A 22,483-nucleotide genomic window follows, 5' to 3' on the forward strand; every position below is an offset into this window, starting at 1 on the left:
GACGCTGAGCTTGTCGATCAGATGGTCAGCAGTTTGGCGGGTCGAATCCCGAGTGCCGCGTAACAGAGTGAACGCCTGTTACTTGTCCCAGCTTCTGCCAACCTAGCAGTTCGAAAGCATGTAAAAATGCAAGTAGAAAAATAGGGACCACTACGGTGGGAAGGTAACAGCGTTCCGTGCGCCTTTGGTGTCTAGTCATGCCGGCCACATGACCACGGAGACGTCCTCGGACAAGCGCTAGCTCTTCGGCTTTGAAACAGAGATGAGCACTGGCCCCTAGAGTTGGAAATGACTAGCACGCATGTGCGGGGGAACCTTTACCTTTACCTATGTTGAAAATAGCTACTGTCACCAGACAAAAGAGGTTATATAGGACAAGAAGCAGGACTCAAGAATACTGAAGTATATGGAAACCTTAAGATCATCCTGGAAACTATTAAGTAAATTGCACCTGTACCAACCTAAATGGTTAATATTTGATTAACAGTCCTTAATAATGGAAAATAATATAAACGAAGACAGTTCCTTTGAGGCAACTCTTTGGTGATGTAAATGGGTTTTGCCAGAAGACCACTTTGTTTGCAAGGTCATCCTAGTTCACTGCACTTCACATAAAAACAGATGCACAGAGAGAATTTCCACTCCCCTGATATGCCACAAACTACAGGAAGAAATTAGCAATATATAAAACATTCTGTGCACAAAGCACTCCATGCAGGAATAATTATTTCCAAATGCTCCATGTTTGAACCAAAACATGCCTGTTTCAGACGTTTTTGTCTGTAGACTGGTTTCTTCTTTTCTTGAGACAAGAGCAAAAAACAATTGCTTCAGACAGCAGTGGTGAAAGATAATAGGAAAATCTCAAGGCTGCAGGGTTTTCTCGGCGCTGGCATCTACTGACATTAACAACAGTGGAAGGCGCTGGGAAGCTCAGGAGGCAGGCAAGCAGGCCAAGGGAATATCTCTCATTGGGACATCAGGGGCAGAAATTTGGGGGAGAGGTATGGTGGAATGTGCCATGTTTGGAGCCTGTCCTTCATTGCTGAGACCATTGTAGTAAGGGGCAAGTGCATGGTCAATACACGGATGGCAACAGCTGAAAAGAGGCAAGGAAGGAAGATTCTGGGAAGACAGCAGACTGGCAGTCTGGTGGAATGTGTTGTGCTGGGAAAGGAGATGGAGGAAGAAAGAAGGAGGGATGTATTGGGAAGATAGGGGGTGGCCCGTAAGCTATGTGGGATGGAGGATGCGTAATAGTCTTGGCGTCTCAACCTCATAAAATCACGGTGAATCACTCTGACTTTTGTTTCAGCCCCAAACTGGGACAACTGGAAACACTCCAGCTTTTGTTTCAGTTACAGTGTGTCTGAGCCCAAATGGTTTGGCAGAATTTCTAGATTACGTTGGCTTGTGTCAGAAAAAGTACACAAGATATTTTCTGTTTTCTACATAGCCTTCATGGAATTCAAACTTGCAAAGTCTGAACAAAGTTAATGCTGGGTAAAAGAATGATTTTGGATACAGAGCCCCCTAATTTATATCTATGATTTGTAAAGTACAACTCAAGAGGACCACTGCCTTCTGGTATACAGTGATTTAGAACTGCAATCCAACTGGAGATATTTTAGGTGATAACTCATGGGTCAACCTAATTAGGTTTGTAACTGTAATTGAGTAAGCATCAATAAAAGAGTTCCAAACACTCCTGCAAACAAAAAGTTGAGGGGTGTGTAATCGACATTTTTGGATGGTCTCCAACACTCCAGTCAAGGAGAAACTGCACATGCAGCTGTTTCTCACAGAAGTCATACATGGAGTTCTAATGGTTACTTTGGTCTCAAATTAGCTATAGTTATGTAGGGCATCTGCATCTGAAAAATAATTTCTTTTGTTATTAGCTTCTGCCTTGCGAATGCTTGCAGTTTTTCAAGCACCATCCCAATAATTGCATTCACCAAATATTTCCATATAGATTTTAGAAATAAAGAACAAAAGGGAATGCACAAAGTACTGGATAAATGTGGCAAAAACAAGGAAGCCTTGCAAGTTTAAAAGATTTGTGAAGTCAGTAAATAGGGTTGCTGAAACTAGATCCAGCTACATTTCTTTTCATTAATCTCTTGACTTTAATTTCTTTGGTTTATTATTTCTTATATCTTTTCTATAATTAGCATATGCTGCTTACCTTAAAAGACAACAGCATAATAGTCTATACTGTATGTATATTTTAACAGCCTAAAACTCCTACATTCCCCCATTCTACTACATACATATTTATAGAGAACATCTATTTATGTGGTTGCTAGGAGTGCAAAACAACTTCATAGCACATAATCAATTCAATACATATAATTTTATATGCCTGTACTGTATACTGAAATGCACTCTTGGACTTTTATTATGCAGTGAAGATGTTACCTAGTTGGGTAATGAAACATCTGCAAGAAAATAACCACGCTCAGAGAGCACCAAGGATTCAAAAATGTTACTTTTTTAAGGAACATAATAAAGTGAATAGTGACATATAAAGGAATTAAGATATATTATTACTATTTTATACTTCAACAAGTTTCTTAAAACTGTTTTAGTCTAATTGTTCAGAAATAGTTCCTAGCTAAATTATGTCTCATCCTTCTTAATTAAGAACATTTACCTGATTAGTGGCTTTAAATAAAGTACTTGTAGAGGAGCTACAAGTGTTGACAACATTAGCATTTAATTTCTGCATATATATTTCAACTGTGAATTAGCATAACTATTTAACACTGAAAGAGGAAGATATATAAAACATTATGGACAGAAGAGAAAATAAAATATTTAAAAATCTGAAACATTTACAAATTTGCTCATCTGAAGAAAAACTATTTGTCCATTTAAAAGAAATGGGAGTAAAAAGACAGACCGTAATGATTCTGAAGACACCTCCGCCATCATTCACCATCACTTTATGAAGATTTCTAGAAACAAGGCCTTGCAGATCCTGGCTTTCCCATACAATGGTGCCTTCAAAACTCTGTCAAAATTTATATATAAAAAAAGAACCTCTGTCAAAATAGCCATCACGAACTACTAACAGTGCATCAGTGTGTGAATACGTTAGATAAATGTATTTCGGAAATCTTTTTGAATGCTTTAAAGACAGAATTAATCTAAAGTATTATAATTTAATTTTGATACACAGATATAGACTAGAGCTGGGCAAAGCATTCAAAAGAAGTACCTTGCAATGGGTGGTCAGAGTGCCAAGCACCTGTCTTCCAAGCACCAAAGAATCCACATGTTATGGAAGTCTTCTGCAGCTGCTTTCCTGACTGTGTTTACAGACTGTATGTATGTGGGCACAGCTGCTTCACTAGCAACCCCCAAAGAAAGTCTTCAAAGCAACTGAGCGAGAATTCCAAATAATATGGCTTCTATAGTGCTTTGCCCAGATTAAGCCTCTTTGCAAAGCACCTGTTCTGAATGCTTTCAACAGCCCAAAATATATGCCCAACTGAGCTGACAGCTGCACATTATATTTTGTAATGAAAAATCAGTGATAAGACAAAGCTTATAATTTGTTCATCATGGGGAATAATTCTTAAGTGGTCAAATACAATCTTTTAAAAAAAAGAAGTATTACCAACTAGTAAAACACCAGAGTTCTTTTTCCTGTCTGTCAAAGATACAGACCACTGGTATCTGTGGTTTCTGAAATATTGCAATCTTCAAAAATCAACAAAGAAATCAAGCCACTTTTAGTATGAAAAGGTGACAAAATATTGTGCAAGTACTAGTACAATGAAAATAATATAGGCACTGTGATATGTCAGCAAGTGCCTAAGACATTTTAAAACTACAGTTAACTAACCAGGATTTGATAGCCTAATTCATATTTAATGTTATGCTTGAATCAGATTAGCAATTTAGAGTAATCCCTACTGAAAATGCTAGAATTTCATTTTGACAAAGCATACACAGATTTTTATCTACACTGGTAAATTTTCATCTAAAACCAGAATATCCTCTATCTTGTAATTACAGCTATTATTGTATATAGGCACAAGTTGGTAACCTCATCTATTATATTATGCAAAAAAACTACGTAAACGCTAGTTTTTTTATTTATAATATATTTCAATTTACATTATTCCATATGATACTATTCTTTGAATTCTAGGCAGATATATTACATATAATCACATACATTCATAAACAATATTATATTGGTCCACTCGTTAACCAAAATGCTGACAACTGTATATGAGATTCTCCTCTAAAAAGCTTGTGTAGAAAATCAGGTTTTTTTCCTAAATGACAAAAGGGAAATAACTATCCTAACCTCTAGAGCAAACTAGTCCACAGAGAAGGCTATCCTCCAGGCCCTAACTTCTAATCTCCAGCGAGGATGGAAACCCACACCATTCCCCTTGGCTTGCATGTATTGGACAAAAAGATTCTACAAATGTAACAAGGACTCAAATCATAAAAGATTTTGTAACAACCAAAACTTTGGTTTGAATCTGGAAGACAATCAGTACTAACATGGCTCCTGTAAAATCAGTGTCTTTCTGATATATCAGGTCTACCAGCTGATGGGAAGGGAGTTGCATTCTGTGTCAGCTCTGCCTTCTAAATCATCTTCATCGACAGTCATTAAGTGCAGTTAGTTGTCTTGCCAAGAGACAATTATGCGAGCACTTCTGGTCAAGAATGAGAACTTGATGAATCACCAAACTTGACTAAATATTTTCCTTGTCAGAACATCTACCTGTTATTTGAGCCCAAGGTTATATATACAACCTCAATTCTAGCCATCTATGGAGCAACATCTGGCATCAAATTCTCCTGGAGGATCATCATCAACTCTTCTCCTCAATCTTGGTGTTGAAGCTGATGCAAAATGCAAAACCTCTCCATCTTCACTCAATCAATATTAGTAATGTATGCTATGTCTACTCTCTCCTCCATCACTAAGTCACAGAGGGGCAAGATCTAACAACTCACAGATCTGTAAGTATTAAGTCAAATTTGAGGCCATGGCTTCTAGTACCTAAGGTCCCAAAAAGAAATCTGACAAGAACTAGGTAAAGAATGTTGTAAGCTGAGAAGCTCATGGCTTCTGCTCTGGCCTCAGTTGGTAATGTGTTACTAAGTTTTGTTTTGTTTTTAAAAAAGAGACACTCTATTCCATTATAAACTACATTAGTATAAAGAAAAATAAGAGAAACAACCCATCTATCACGCACTGCTCCCAAGTGCATGGCACAGTAGTCTCATTCATAAAATATGTATCCATGGCATGGTTACTTGTACCATGGCTTATACAATTAACTGGATTTTCCAGGTATTTGCACAACACTGAAAATGCAGCTAGTCAAATTGAATTTCATTGTTGCTAGTTTAAGGCAATTAATGAACATTAAAGAGGAACAGCTGACAGAAATAACCCCAAGCTAATTTATAGCTAGATTTAGTTAGATACCTCTCTTTTATTTCAGTAATAGATCTCTTTCTTCCCATCTGCAGCTTGATCAACAAAATAAAATGCTGAGCATTTTCACAGAGGCAGCTGCTACTAATTTGTTTCAACAAGAAGCAGTGAGACCGATACCTTCACATTAATAAATGAATTACATCATACGCTTTTGCAGAGTTGAACACATTCCACAAGATTCATATACTACTTGCATATGCATTACTAGGAAGTAGGTACTAAATAATAATAATAATAATAATAATAATAATAATAATAATAATAATAATAATAATAATAATAATAATAATAATAATAATAATAATATAATAAAGTTGGAAGGGACCTTGGAGGTCATCTAGTCCAACCCCTGCTCAGGCAGGAAACCCTATACCATTTCAGGCAAATGGCTGTCCAGTCTCTTCTTAAAAACCTCCAGTGTTGGAGCATTCACCACCTCTGGAGGCAGGTTGTTCCATAAAAAAATGCAGAAAGGAAATGCAATAACCATTAAAGATAAAAATGTATGACAGTCATAGTTAGAGCCTGAATACATTCAGAATAGTATTTAGACCTCCAGAATAGCAGTAACATTTTGCAATAATCAATGTATCAGTATTAGAACTGCTGACTCAGACCTAGGTTCCAATGAATTAAGTGGGATTTACTTTCAGATGAATGTGTAGAAAAAGTGCAGCTTTATTTAATTAGGTACGATCCAACTAGGCCTGTCTTCTGATGACTGAAAGAACAAATGCCCTTCATTTTGATGTGTTTTTAGAAACATATGGTTTAAAAGATGGTTCTCACACTAATAATGTGGCTAGCAGCTATGATGTAAATTAGAGTTCCCCAACCTTTCCGACTTTGCAGACTGGCTGAGGGTGGGGGAAAGGGGATATACATGCATGCCCTCACCCACCACTTCTGCAGCCCGGTTCCAAATGGCTCAAGGCGCGGTAGTGGGCCAGGGCCCAGGGGTTGGGGACCCCCAATGTAAACAACACCAAGAAGCACAATAGTTTAGTTGAGGGGTAGGCAACCTTGGCTCTTTTATGACTCGTGGACTTCAATTCCCAGAATTTTGGGAGTTGAAGTCCACGAGTCATAAAAGAGCCAAGGTTGCCTACCCTGATTTAGTTTATGAAAAAGTGCAGGAGAAATAAAGCCAGAAGCTTAAGACTTTGAACTTGTCTGTATATAATTGAATTCAACCTTTTTTAAAATTTGGAGATAATTGCTCCTTGCGTATTCTTCTCTGATTCTGTTTAATAAACACATAAAGGCATGAGGAGCCACAAACAAATCAGTATTTCTTTAAACTACTATCTTATGGGATCTACTTCTATAATTATTTCTTTTGGCAGTAATATACTTAATCAATCTGAAGCTTCCAAACACTGAAGCTTATTAATCTTCCTTTCAGTGACACCTTTAGAAGCATGAACAAGATCAGCAGATGGACAAATCTCACCTTCATTTTCAACAAACTATTGTTGAAATTGCTATCCATATTATATATTATCCTATTACCCAGGCATTAAAAAGTTCAAAGGAATAAATCAATATCTTACCCAATAGAAATAATATTAATAATGTAAAATCAATATTTTAGAATATTTTTAGAAAATCTATATTTTAATTCAGGAAAGGGTTCTAATTTATATAATGGAATGGGCCAGTTTTTATAGGCAGGTGAACTTAGGATATTGGTGGGGGAGGATGTCAGGGATGCTGATAAGAGCTCTAGTTCAGGGCTTTTCAACCAGTGGTACGGGTACCACCTGTGGTACATTGGCACCTGGCAGGTGGTACACGACCATCCTAGAAAATTGGTAGCGGGGGAGGGGAATGAGCTGAACCAGTGGCAGCACCGCACAAGCCTGAGCGAGAGATGGCTGGAGCTGCAGGGCTCAGTGGAAGCGCCAGGATCAGCGCCAGGCTCCAGCTGGAGCTCAGCGCTGATCCCGGCGCATCTGCTGAGCCCAGAAGAAGTGCCGATTAGTTGGAATGTTGCAGCATCTCCAGGGTCTTGTGATTTACATTCAGATGCTTGGCAACTGATTCATATTTATGATGGTCACAGTGTCCCAGGGTCATGTGAAGTGACCAAAATCTGCTGCAACCACCCAGCAGATGGCGGGAACAAAAACCAAACACCCCCCACCCCACCCCCGCTGTCAATCCTCAACAGAAATGCTCACAACAATGAAAACCTCAGACAGGAGGAAGAGCGCTGCCGGGTAGGCAGGCAGGTGTATTGCTCGGCTGTGGCTTGGGGGGAATTTTTTTCAGTGCCATTGTAACTTCGAACAGTCACTAAGCGAACCGTTGTAAGTCGAGGACTACCTGTACTTCATCACTTTTTTTCTTCTTCTTCTTTTTTTTGGTCATCAAGTTTTTGACACCTTGCTAGGCGACTGGTGGTACTCGGATGTTGCCATATGCTAAAAGTGGTGCAATGGATGAAAAGGTTGAAATGCCCTGCTCTAGTATGTCTCTTCTTAAGAAGGCCCAGGCAAGTACTGTATTGTCCAGTCTCCAACCTCCACTTTTGTAAGAAGTTTATTGAAAAGGTAATGGGGCTTCAACTACACAGAACTATAGAAAAGATTAGCTGGACCCTTTTCTGTCAGAAGTTAGATCCAGGCAGGGGATGGAACTGATTACTTTTGTCAATGAATATTGATGAGTCTTGGACAGGGTAATGCAATGTTCCTCATCCTGATGGTTCTCTCAGTGGCCTTTATTACTGTCAACCATGATAATAATAATAACAATAATAATAAGTTGGAAGGGACCTTGGAGGTCATCTAGTCCAACCCCCTGCTAAGGCAGGAAACCCTATACTATTTCAGACAAATGGCTGTCCAGTCTCTTCTTAAAAACTTCCAGTGTTGGAGCATTCACCACTTCTGGAGGCAGGTTGTTCCACTGGTTAATTGTTCTAACTGTCAGGAAGTTTCTCCTTAGTTCTAGGTTGCTTCTCTCCTTGACTAGTTTCCATCCGTTGCTTCTTGTCCTGCTTTCAGGTGATTTGGAGAATAGCTTGACTCCCTTTTCTTTGTGGCAGCCCCTGAGATATTGGAACACTGCTATCATGTCACCCCTCACCCTTCTCTTCATTAAACTACACATACCCAATTCCTGCAACCGTTCCCTATGTTTTAGCCTCCAGCCCCCTAATCATCTTTGTTGCTCTTCTCTGTACTTTCTAGAGTCTCGACATCTTTTTTACATTGTGGTGACCAAAACTGGATGCAATATTCCAGGTGTGGCCTTACCAAGGCATTGTAAAATGGTATTAGTACTTCACGTGATCTTGATTCTATCCCTGTTAATGCAGCCTAGCACTGTGTTGGCTTTTTTGGCAGCTGCAGCACACTGCTGGCTCATATTTAAGTGATTGTCCACTAGGACTCAGAGATCTCTCTCACAGTTACTACTATTGAGCAAAGTACTACCTATACTATACCTGTGCATTTGATTTTTCCTGCCTAAATGTAGAACCTTACTTTAGATATCCTAATCTAAACCATCTGCAAGAGCTGGGGTTGCAGGCACCGTTCTGCAGAATGTTGTTCTGTTCTTTTATAAGAGGATAATTCCATTTGATGCATGGGGGAGATGGGTGGTCAAGCCCTCAGGCACTGTAGTATGAAACATCCAGGAGCTTTGACCCCTCCTTCATTTTATTTAATATCTACATGAAAACTCTGGGAGAGTATATTATTTGAAAGTTTGATGTATACAATGCACTATTTTCCATAATCAGATGATATCCAACACTACGACTGTACCCTAGACTGAATAGCAAATAGTGAAAGTCTTGATCCAGTGTATGGAGGCTATAAGGAGATTGGAAGAACAAGTTAAAATTTAACTCAAATAAGGCAGGGTAGCTACTAACATAGAAACTGAGATGCTGCGTTTCCAACATTAACTCTTAATGGAACTATGCTTCCCAAAAAGGATCTGATACATAATCTGAGGATTCTCCTGGACTCACAGCTCCTGCTCTATCTGCAGACAGAAACCGTGAACAGGAGAGTCATTGCCCAACTTTGGCTTATGTACCAGTTATGTGTGTTCCTGAAACAGGAGGCATTAACAATAGTCATTCATTTCCTCACCATCTTCCAACCAGACTATTTAAGTCAATCTACATAGGTCTCCCTTGAAGAGCACCTAGAAGCCACTGTTAGCACAGAACGCACACTAACGGAAGTGCTTTAATACTCCCATACAGCACCTATAGTGAGAGAGCTACAGTGGCCTCCAGTTTTATATGAGGTGCATTTCCAGGTGTGGTAATAATTTATAAAACTGTGCATGGCTTGGCTATTGATAAGATCATTTGGTCTTAGTAGAATCTCCCTGCCCAAGATCTGCAAGTAGACAGTACAAGTTAAAGAGTCCCCAGAGGTATATGGGAAGGGGCCTTGGAGGTGAGCATTCTCTGCCAAAGCCTTTTTCCTGTGGCACCAGCTGTGCTCTTTGCGCAGCATCCTCCCTATTAACATCTGGAAAGCTGCTGAAGACCAGGTTGTTTAAGCAGGCGTGCAGTGACTGTTGATGCAACAAAGTCTCACCGAGGGTATGTATCAGTGCTGCTTGTTACGATTTTTGTGTTTGTTATAGTTGTGGTTATATTACGATATTTATAGTTATTTTATATATTTTTCTCAGTTGTTGGATAATATTAACTTAGATTCACTTGAAAGGTAATACAGGAAGAAGCATCTATAAAATAAGAATCAAATGGCATTTAAATGTTTTTGCTAAAAAAAACCTATTGTGTCTGAAAATTATGACAGATGTAACTTTTGTATTATTGTATTTATAAAACAATAATGTGGCTAATGTTTAATTAATGGATAAGAATTTAACCAGCATTTATTGTGCTTCTGAATTAACAACTTAAAAATGTCTTAACCCAGCAACATTGCTGTCTGAATCCACAATCCTCTCTTCTATGCCTAATCTCAGAATCTGAATAGCTGCCTGGCGGTAAGTGCCATAGCACAAACTGAACAAAAACAGTCTCTTCCAAACAAAGCCCTTTGTGTTCACAGTTAATGATATTCAGTTGGCAACATTTTCTTAACGTATCAAAACCTAACTTCACTAAAAACAATGCTGCCACTCTCTGAAACCAGAACAAATGTTTTAAAGTTCATTTTTGCTAAAGTAAATACTTCAAATATTCTGGAGCAAAATTCTTACTAAATTCCACCTAATCAGAAATTATAAGATTTATAATCTAGAATGTATGGATAACCCTTCATTGCTTATTCTTGTGGCCTCATCTTACTTTTCTCCTCTGGTAAATCTGCAAGGACAACAGAGTTTTTAATTCCACTTTTAAACTAACAAAACCTTTCCATTATATTTAAGCTCAGTCACATGTATTTACCTTAGACTACTATTTATTAAAAGGGACGCGGTGGCTCAGTGGGTTAGGACGCTGAGCTTGTCGATCGGAAGGGCGGCAGTTTGGCGGGTCGAATCCCGAGTGCCGCGTAACAGAGTGAGCGTCTGTTACTCGTCCCAGCTTCTGCCAACCTAGCAGTTCGAAAGCACGTAAAAATGCAAGTAGAAAAATAGGGACCACTACGGTGGGAAGGTAACAGCGTTCCGTGCGCCTTTGGCGTCTAGTCATGCCGGCCACATGACCACGGAGACGTCTTCGGACAAGCGCTGGCTCTTCGGCTTTGAAACGGAGATGAGCACCGGCCCCTAGAGTCGGAAACGACTAGCACGCATGTGCGGGGGAAACTTTACCTTTACCTTTACTATTTATTAAAGTAAGCCAGATAAAATGATGATTCATAATTCTGTCTTGTTCATTGGTCATAGCTTAAATCAGGAGTGGTCAACTTGTCACTTCCAAGAGCTATTCAGCTTCATGCCACTTAAATTTGGAGAGAAAAAGTACTGTCAGCAGTTCTTTTTTATTATTATTATTTCAACTTTAAAGTAAATATAATCAGTTTGGGAGATCTCAGCACCTAGTCAACCTTTTAAGATCTCAGATCAACATACTTTTTCTACGCACATTTTTTGTTTGCTGAGCATGATTTCTATGCTGCTTAGCAGAATATTTTTTAAAAAATCAGCCTCAGAATAGAGCCATGAATTGTTGGGAGAACAACCCTCCCAATCTGGAGGAGGGCTAAAGCAGGGAATTAGCCTGGACTTACTACATAAATCCAAGAGGGCACGATATGACCTCTCCCAAATGCTTTTGAGCCTTATCTAGTTTTTCCCAGGTGAAAGCTGCCAGTTTGAGGAGATTCTTCTGTTATAGACAGAGAACAATAAAGCAGCTAGTTTGAACTCCACATGTATGGATGGGTGTGGTTGTTCACACCTGAATGAACAAAGTTGGCCAACTTTATAGAAATCAGGCTATGAAATAGGAATTTTACTCTGCAGTTCACAAGTTGTCCTCACTTGAACTTGATTTCAAATCTAAATCCATTTGGCTATTTTTCCTGATCTATTCACCATCCCCTCTATAATGATAAAAGCTTTAAACTTCATAATTCCAGAATGCAATATAATACTTTTTGTTTTCACCTCATGAACAAAACGTATGTCTATACCCATCGCCCTCACTCACAGCCCAGTTGATGCCTTGGTGGATGCCTGGGAAAAGGTGGCCACTGAGGCACTCAACTGTGTTGTACCCTTGCGACCTCTGACCCGGCGCAGATCCCGTTGGGCTCCATGGTTTTCTGCGGAGCTCCGGGAAATGAAGCGTCGGAGACGAGGTCTAGAGAGTGGTTGGAGGTCCAGCCGTTCCGAATCTGACCGATTGCAGTTAAGAACCTTTATAAGGTCTTATCTTGCTGCGATGAGGACGGCGAGGGCTAATTACTTCGCTGCCCTCATCGCGTCCGCAGATAATTGCCCGGCCGCCCTGTTTAGGGTGACTCGCTCCCTCATTCACCAGGAGGTGAGGGAGGATCCCTTACAGGGACGGGCCGAGGAGTTTAGTCATCATCTGACGGACAAAATCGCTCAGATCCGGGCAGGCTTGGACTCTGACTGGGCGGAGTCTGACGTGGAGGAATCGGACGGTCTTGAGCATGTTATCTGGACTGAGTTCGATCCTGTTACTCCTGATGATGTGGACAGGATCATGGGGAGGCTGAGCTCCACCACTTGTTTGTTGGATCCGTGCCCCTCCTGGCTGGTTTATGCGGCCCAGGAGGGGACACGAGGCTGGTTCCAGGCAGTAATAACTGCTTCTTTGAAGGAGGGTGTCTTCCCCGCCGCCTTGAAGGAGGCGGTGGTGAGACCCCTCCTCAAAAAGCCTGTCCTGGACCCGGCTGTTTTAAATAACTATCGTCCAGTCTCCAACCTCCGCTTTCTGGCGAAGGTTGTTGAGAGCGTGGTGGCGCATCAGCTTCCTCTGTTCCTGGAGGAAACTGATTATCTGGACCCGTACCAATCGGGTTTCAGGCCCGGGCACAGCACAGAGACGGCATTGGTCGCGTTGGTGAATGATCTCTGGTGGGCTCGGGACAGGGGTTGCTCCTCTGTCCTAGTCCTATTAGATCTCTCAGCGGCTTTCGATACCATCGACCATGGTATCCTACTGCGGCGTCTCAGGGGGCTGGGAGTGGGAGGCACCGTCTTACGGTGGTTCTCCTCCTATCTCCTTGGCCGCTCGCAGTCGGTGTTGACGAGAGGGCAAAGATCCACCCCGAGGCCTCTCGTTTGTGGAGTTCCTCAGGGGTCGGTTCTCTCGCCCCTCCTGTTCAACATCTACATGAAGCCGCTGGGTGAGGTCATTCGTGGTTTCGGGGTGGGGTATCATCAGTACGCTGATGATACCCAACTTTTTCTTTCCACCCCGAACCAACCCAGCGATGCCCTCGCCGTGATGTCCCGTTGCCTGGAGGCGGTCCAGGTCTGGATGGGGAGAAACAGGCTTCGTCTCAATCCTGCCAAGACTGAGTGGCTGTGCATATCGGCATCTTGGACTAATCAGTCCATTCCACCTTTAACGATGGGGGGTGAGGTGTTACCCCCTGTTGATAGGGCTCGCAACTTGGGCGTCCTCCTGGACTCACGGCTTAATTTTGAAGACCATATAGGTGCCGTGACCAGGGGGGCTTTTGCCCAGGTTCGCCTGGTGCGCCAGTTGCGACCCTATCTGGACCGAGATGCCCTACGTACTGTCACTCATGCGCTCGTGACCTCCCGTTTAGACTACTGCAACGCCCTCTACATGGGGCTGCCCTTGAGGACCACTCGCAGGCTTCAACTGGTGCAGAATGCAGCCGCGCGAGTTGTGATGGGGGCCTCCCGATACTCCCATGTAACACCTCTACTCCGCGAGCTGCATTGGCTTCCGGTTGCCCTCCGGGTGAGATTCAAGGTGCTGGTGATGACCTATAAAGCCCTAAATGGCTGGGGTCCGGGATATTTGAGGGAACACCTGCTGCCAGCATCAAGCTCCCTTCGTCCAGTGCGCTCACACAGGGAGGGTCTTCTCAGGGTGCCGCCGGTAAAAGATTGCCGGCGGATAACACCCAGGGGAAGGGCCTTCTCTGTGGGTGCGCCTGCCCTCTGGAACCAGCTGCCCGTGGAGCTGAGGACTGCCCCTGACCGTCGTTCATTCCGCCGGGACCTGAAGACCTGGCTCTTTGAGCTTTCCGGCCCAGGTTGAGAATTTTTTAACCGGGGTTTTTAGTTTAAGGGATAATTTAATCTTTTTTAATTGTTTTTTTAACTTTTGTATTTGTATTGCTGATTTTAAATACCCTGAGTCCTTCGGGAAAGGGCGGTATATAAATCTAATAAAATTAAATTAAATTAATTAAATTAATATCTTCTGTTTCTGTACTAGATGTGGAAAAAAATTCAGGAAAGCTTATATTTAATTTCTGTCATGTTAGTAAGCTCTCAATAAGTTATTCTTTGAGGGAGATGGGTCAGAAACGTGAAAAATAAATGAAACAGTATCATAGATCTTTAAATGTAAAAAAAAAAGACAACTAGCAGGTTCTATGTGAGATTTTTCAGAGTCCTGAACAAAATGCTGAGCAAATATGAATAAATGAAAAAAAGAAATGTCATTGAAAAGAATCAGTTTCATGTACAGTATGTCCCATAAATACACTGCACATACCTCTGGCAGAATGAACTGTTCTACAGGTTTGTACCAAAGTCTGCTCACTTGCACTCCACAACTAGGTGGACTAAAACGAGCGCTGAAGAGTGCCTCCTATGGAAATAATAAGTAACCCATTTGTAAGCCAGGAAAACCATTCATGAAAAGTCACATCTTCTTGGCCAGTTCATGAAAAAAAACATAACTGGATCTTAAAACAAACCAAAACACTTTTATGTATGATGCAATTTTGATAAATTCAAGGCTCTAAATATCCTACTCCTAACAGATACAAAAATGCTACTATGTTGTTGAAATGCTTTAAGAAGTTTCTTATGTTTTAGAGACTGTGGCAAAACTTTATTGTTATAGTCAATTTCTCTCACACTGAAATGAATTATTGTCAAAACAAAAATAATTTAGATATTTTGACCAACCTAACAATCATAAATATAACCTCTGGAGGTTTATATGTCTATATAATTGAAACTCAAATACTTTGGCCACCTAATGAGAAGGAAGGACTCACTGAAGAAGAGCCTAATGCTGGGAAAGGTTGAGGGCAATAGAAGAAGGGGACGACAGAGAATGAGGTGGCTGGATGGAGTCACTGAAGCAGTAAGCGTGAGCTTAAATGGACTCCAGCAGATGGTAGAGGACAGGAAGGCCTGGAGGAATGTTGTCCATAGGGTCACGATGGGTAGGACACGACTTCACAACTAACAACAACAAAATGTCTATATAAAGAGTGCATTAATGCAGGGGTCCCCAACCCCTGTTCCGGGGACCAGTACCGGGCCACGGCATGCCAGCAACCAGTCCACACAAACAAGCAAAGCCCCATTATGAGATACAGGCAGCACATAAAACCACGCACCCTCCAGTCCGTGGAAAAACCTCTCTCCACAGAACCTGTCCCTGGTGCCCAAAAGGTTGGGGACCTCTGCCTTAATGCACCTCTGAATTAAATTATATTTTTAATTACCAGTAGTACTTCAATGTTACACAACCTAAATATTAACTTTAAATGGTCAAACTTGTGGATGGTCTTGTCTAAAGCCTGTCATCTTGGAATTATCATAATCCATCTTTAATCTCTTTAAAACTAGCATATTCTAGCATATGCAGAAGAATCTGCTATTATTTGTCCTGGAGAATAAGCAGACAGCTCACACAGCTCAGAAGAAGACTATCACTTTTTACTGTATCCAAATTACAACATAAATGAGAACTCTCTAGAGGGTGCTATGCAATGTACTTCTCTGCAAAGGGCCAGGCATTCGCCCCAAGACAGCAAACATGTTAATCTATGGAAATATGGCCACAGTGAATTAACATTTCATAGCCGTAGAGAAAAATGTTATCAGTGATGAAACCAGTTCCCATGTCACACATATACCTTGGGTGTGTTACACAGTAAACATCATTTAGCATTCAAATACAATACTTTCCCTTGTATCAAATCAAAGTTTTATTGTATTTGAACGCTAAATAATGTTTACTGTGTAACACAGCCAAGGAATATGTGTGAAATATTTAAAATCTTAACACACAGTCAGCCAGATTTCTTTTTATTCTTGAACATCTAAGCCTACCTATAATGCCCTCTCAAACTGCTAATTGTAACACTGGTATATTTTTGAAAGCGATTCTGAGATTAAATTCTATCAGAACCTTCCTTAAGCTTAAGGTTTCAACCTGTCCCCTCAAATAATGGCTTTAGAATGAATTAGCAGAATGCTGACTAAAAAGACTGAACTTTGATTCACAATGGACTTCTGAAAAGCCATTCAGCAGAATTCATCTGCTACAGAAATGGGTTGATGGAAGCAGAGCTGAGAAAACGGCAAAGAATTTCTGCCTTTAATAACTACTGCAAAGCAAAGGAGTTTATTTAGTATTCATATTGTGGCTGCAATGCTTTACATATCTACTTAGTGGTAAGCCCACTGAGCTTTGCTGGATTTACTTTCAAAGAGGCTACAAGACCACATTGCTGCTGTATTTAGATTTCATTTTACAATGTGCAAACCTTTGAGATGCAGTTTACAAAAATCCAGTAAACAAAGCCACCCTCAAAGAACACCAGGAAAATAACAACACTCTTCTACACTTAGTGCAGACGTAAAACAAGGTGACTGAAACCCATGCAGTCTCGTTTCCCTTTCCCATTGTTTTCGTTAGTAATTCTTGACAAACTGTGGCTCAAGAGCTGGAAACTTAATTTTATTGTTTGCTTTAAAGTTTAAATGTTGTTGTTTTTTTTCCAGGTCTGTGATCTTCCTTAAAGTGCCATGAGTTTCTTTATTGAAGTATAGAAAGAAGACTTAAAAAAATTAGGACATAACTACTGTCCCTATCATGTTGCCATATTCAGGACTTATAAATGCTCACAGAATATATATAACACACATAACTGATTACTTGTCCTTCACTTATTTATTTATTTTATTTTATTTTTATTACATTTATATCCCGCCCTTCTCCGAAGACTCAGGGCGGCTTACAAGCTTAGCAGTAGCCTTCATTCTATGTATATGCCTGCTTGTTAGGGCTTTCACACACACCCCAAGCGGCATTATTACAAAGTCAGCTTATTGCCCCCAACAATCTGGGTCCTCATTTTACCTACCTCGGAAGGATGGAAGGCTGAGTCAACCTTGAGCCTGGTGGGATGCGAACCTGCACTAATTGCAGGCAGCTGGTGTTACTTAAGGAGGCATCAGCCCACTGCTCCACCAAGGCTTACCCACTCCCCTCCCATTATTCTCACTTATTCTGTTTTACTAGCTACTTCTGATTGCCCCAATTAAAACAATGATTAAGAAACACAATAGTCAAACTGATTGCACATAACAGCACTGCCAGGCATTTTGCCTATTCATATCTGTCAATTCTCTCTCTAATAATCTCCTATTTAGTTCTGCCACCTAATGAGACTGTGGATCTGGTCCATTCTATTAAGAGAATTACAGGGACATGGCATACCTCTTGCTCTGCTTGGTACAGTTTTACTGTAATGTTTCTCTGGAATCCAACACCCTTCGCATCGTAGAACACCCCAAGACTGGTGATGACAATTGGATAAAGGACTTTGAAATGCACGCTGACCACTCGGTCTTCTGAGAGCACCGAAGTATCATCCTCTGGCAAAGTGAAGGCTTCAATTTCTTGATTCAAAACTAATGAAAAAAATTAAGAAAGCAGGCAAAACAAGCTCATCTAAAATAAGAAGAAAGCAGTCAAGACTCAGTAACTCTTTGAGATACTGTTGTTTTACCACAAAAGGAAAATTTCTCTATTACCATCTAGAGCAGGTGCAGTGAATAAATGTATTTACACCTTAAATCCTCAACATATTCATTTGAAACTATATCCTATTTACTTCGAGCATTGTTAAAAATTAACGTGGATAAGTGGGATTGTAGCTTATTTTCTGGCTCACTACAATGCAGTTTGCTATCACAACTACTTGAAAATATCAAGAGCTCCTATTTAAATGCATTTTAACAATACTTTTGTGGGTAAGAAATTGTAGCAGCTGCAATATTTTGTATGACTGAATATAGGAATGTCACACAGTATACCCCTTTTTCTCTACCCAAACCTTCAGTTCTTACCTGGATTAGAGATATTTAGAAGTTTGCATGAATAGGGATCTTCTCTATCTTCTACTGGCACATGACATCCATGGGTACCAATTATAAACTTTACAAGGACACTAAAACAAGATTAACAACATTTATTTTTTCTTCTATTAGCCCAATTCTGTACCTTTTTTTTCAAACAATCCACACACACATATCTATGTATGTATGGAAAATTCTCGTTATACAGGCTAATTCTGAGATTTCATTGAAACTATTCAAAGATAAGATAAGGTAACCTTTATTGTCTTTTTTCTACTGTGGGCACACTGGCACACATTAAAAATGAAATTCTGTTGCCTGTTCTCAAAAGTGTACACATACATAACACACATATAAACATGCTATATACAACATTTGTATATACCTACACCCTTACATATAAGTAACATATAAATGTTAATCACTGTCCATCTTGAATATATAACGGAAGGAGGAAGCTTCAGAGATCACAAGGTTAATACTGCATTAACAAAACTGTGACTGAATCTGGATGTTCTGCTTCGGATACCACATAGCCCCCTCTCAGACGGTAACGAGGAAAACAAGCTGTGAAACTATTAAGAAAAATAAGATTGTTTTTTATAAGAACATATAGGAAAGACTATGTCAGAATTCTGTTTAATATAAGTTTTGGGCTCTTATTCAAATGATGCTAAGGGTATCTTGAAATAATTCATTTAAACCAATGAGAATCTATAAATCTTGAGTGAAGGCAGTAAGAATGGGGAATTACCGATGGCTTAAAGTTGGGTGCTGCTTCAAATGCCTAAACCAAGTATTCCTTATAGCATTCCGTAGTCCATCATTGTGTCGTGCAGAGAGTATCCCAACAATAACATCATAATGTTTTGGTTTCCAATGAGGAAAGAAAGCCAGTAGACCTAAAAGTAAAAATTAAAAAATACTTTAGCAGACAAATAAGCAAACAAGTATGCAGATCAATGTTACTAAAAAAAAGCCATTTTTCAATTATTTGTAAACATTTTAGCCAAACCCATATAAAACGAGAAGAAAGATTTTAGAAGAAAATATTTACTTAAATTTAGAAAAGGACCCTGGAAATATCCCGATAACTGAAAAATTAACACAAAGAATTGAATATGAATGTATATAAAAGCAGAATATGAAGGTGTGTGTATGATTCCCACATTACAAAATAATGTATTCTCTTCCTTAAAAGATTAATATTTATTTACTGTATTTTAATACACACAGATCTAAGAATTAGATGGTAAAACAGATACAGCTTAGATGTAATGAAATTATTCTAAAAATGAGAAGCTAAGCTGTTAATACAACACAACTGTTAATCAAGGAGCAGAATATGAGAGACATCCATGAACTATAAATATTTCAGGAAGATAGGAAACAAAGCTTTCCATTTATTACTGAATTATATTTCCCTGTACAGTAGCTTTATCTGGCAATGCCAATGGTGGGGAATGCTAGTTTCAGAAGCATCTGGTGAGCCACATGTTCCCACCTGCAGATACACACTATATTCAGATACACGTATCTATACCCATCACTAAATACAGTGATTTAGTTTTTACTGTTATGGTTTCATAAGTCCAGTAAACAAGACAAGTAATTTACATTCCATCATGGATGACAGCATGTATTCATGGTTTATTTTTAATAAATTATTGTACAATGGATATATTCAGATTTATATTTAGCCCTGGCCAAAAAAATCAGTTTCATCTCATTCTGCTTAATTTGAGAATAAAAAGAATTAAGTGTCAAATCAACTAAATGCCAAATCTGTTTAGAAAAATGACTGCACACAATGTACAAGACATAATTTCAGAGTTTTAATTTTAGTGTGAACTCCAAAAAAAAAAATCAACAAATTGTGTGTTCCAGATCTAGTATGGATGTTTCCAGATCTTGATGATCTTCCAACTATCTCAGTCCTTTAATATAGTACATTTACAATGATTATCATTGCTGTCCTCTTTTTAATTAAGAAAAATATTGGTGGAAAACACAATTGGATTCCTTTTAACTAATATTTTATCATTGAAACAAAAAGAAATTATATGCTGATAAGCTAAAAACCAATGTACAATATGAGTAAGAAGATATGTAGTCTAAACTAGTGTCATACACATTTAAGTGTTTTCCTTGGGAGCAGCTATGTTAACGGAAATTGCCCGTACTTTATAATTTTTCTTTGTTCATCAGTGAGAATTCCATCATCCACAGCAAGACTGATCAATTACTTTTTCATCATAATATATTTCCATGGGTATATTACATAAAAAGAGAAAACAGAATTCAACAAGAATATAAAATGTATAGAAATAGCATTTATTTAGGCTTAATTACCCAAGACAAAGAATTACGTTTTCTATAAATCAGTTGTTTAAATCTACAATGTGTGAAGAAACAGGAATATCTCCATGTTGCACTCAAAACCATGTGGGGACCAGACGAGCCTTTCTGAACAGAACATTTCCCGGGCAAAATGTAAACAGCTAAAAATATCACCCATTCTCTTATAGTCACTCATTTAACTTTTGTCAACAAAGGTATTTAAAGAAGAAATCCCAAAGATATAAGTACACATGGGAAAATAATTCCTCCAGATACACTGCCCTCTAATTATTTGGGCTTTAATAGCAATAGCCATGTTTTGAAACGCAGTCACAAAGAGAATGGAACATAGTGTAGCTTATGAAGGGAAAAACCTGGCAGATGAATTTCTCACTAAATGGACATCTAACTTTCTGGACTGAACTTTGGTCTCTGTCCAGTCCATTACTCAGCTGGACACTGATTCAGGACATTCACTGTCTCCATTTGAATGAGGTGAAATTATAAAAAAATAACAACCTCAGCTATATGTTGATGACCTCTTATTTATTTATTTATTTATTTATTTATTTATTTGTTTTTATAAACCGCCCTTCTCCCGAGGGACTCGGGGCAGTGTACAGAGTAAGGTAGGTATACAGATTGAACAATAAAAAACAATAGTAAAAACAAACTGGGACCCCAATTAAAGCTATCAGGCCAGGCCGGACTGCTGGAACAGGAAGGTTTTTAAGTCGTGCCGGAAGGTGCGGAGGTCGGGGGCCATCCGGATTTCGGTTGGTAAGCTGTTCCAGAGGGCTGGCGCACCCACTGAGAATGCCCTCCCCCTGGGGGCCACCAGCCGACATTCCTTGAGCGGTGGCACCCTGAGGAGGCCCTCTCTTAGTCTACAAACTCAGAGAATCTCTGCAGCAGTTACATGTAGAAGTAATAAAACATGTGAGATAAGAGTGATCTAGAAAACACTTTAATATTACTGCTCTGCTATATGGTAATCCTTCAGGATTATTAAATCATACTAGACACCTAAACATAAGGAGAATCACCGAAAAAAATTATATCTGTGACTCAGATGCCCATTTCAAAAATAAGACTGTGAATGATGACAGGAAAGCTACTGAGAGATTCAGGGAGCTAAAAGAATTCTGTCTCTTTATTGATAAATGCCATCCCTCGGGAAATCATGGCTGTTTCTGTCTCAAAACTGCACTGAAATCTGGGTTGAAATGGATCCTGAGAATCAACGTCATCCAAAACTGCCTGGAGTTGAATGTCAATTAAATGAGCATCTTGCTTATGCACCTGCTGTTGGAAGAAAGGAGAGAGATATTGTTGCTGTAGCTATGAGAACATTAAATGGAAAATCCCTAAATCCCTGAGAAACTCATTACCAAAAAGAGGGCTGTTTTCTAGAGTTGGGGAGGAAATCAGAGATTATCATGATTCTGTGCGTGGTCAAAAGATAGGTGCAGAATCCAGTAACTAACCAAAATCCACAGATGGTAATATATAGCTATTTTTATGTAAGAATTTGTCTTGGCTTCTTTTTTTAGAAATTAATCTAAATAATGAACTGCAACTGGATTCACATATCACACACAGCTGTAATTTATTCACTATGATTTAAAACACTGATCAGATGAGCCCACACCACTACTAAGCCATAAACCATGGCTAGTTCATATAACTTCCTAAATCAAAATTGAACAAAATATATTATTGGCACATAACACAAGTCCTATACCTGTGTTTTAGCACTGAACACAAGGGATCTTTTTTTTGATGAACAATATGTTTTATTTCATCATCATCTGGGGTATTTGAAAAATGTCTGAGAAGACTTTAATCAGATGTGGAAAATAATAGCTCATGATGCCAATCACAGAAGCTCTGTCTGTAAACCTTAGTTCCTTAGATTATCTATTTTTC

The 22,483-nt window shown here is 39.4% G+C and overlaps 1 protein-coding gene across 2 annotated transcripts in view; it reads right to left on the bottom strand.

The window, feature by feature from the left end:
- The window catches only part of B3GALNT2 (beta-1,3-N-acetylgalactosaminyltransferase 2), a 34,893-nt gene that overhangs the window by 8,648 nt on the left and 3,762 nt on the right, over positions 1–22,483 (bottom strand). For both annotated transcript variants that reach the window (XR_014024551.1, XM_081313204.1), the window contains exons 2-6: positions 18,969–19,116; positions 18,206–18,306; positions 17,574–17,767; positions 14,604–14,699; positions 2,906–3,016 (exon numbers count right to left, since the gene is read on the bottom strand). Coding sequence is in view for 1 of the 2 variants with exons in the window: in XM_081313204.1 (XP_081169330.1) it covers positions 2,906–3,016; positions 14,604–14,699; positions 17,574–17,767; positions 18,206–18,306; positions 18,969–19,116 (650 nt within the window). In the remaining variant the exon portion in view is untranslated. The remainder of the gene's footprint in view (positions 1–2,905; positions 3,017–14,603; positions 14,700–17,573; positions 17,768–18,205; positions 18,307–18,968; positions 19,117–22,483) is intronic.

The sequence above is a fragment of the Vipera berus genome (genome assembly GCF_964194415.1).
Source record: "Vipera berus genome assembly, chromosome: 1".
Classification (NCBI taxonomy): Eukaryota; Metazoa; Chordata; class Lepidosauria; order Squamata; family Viperidae; genus Vipera; species Vipera berus.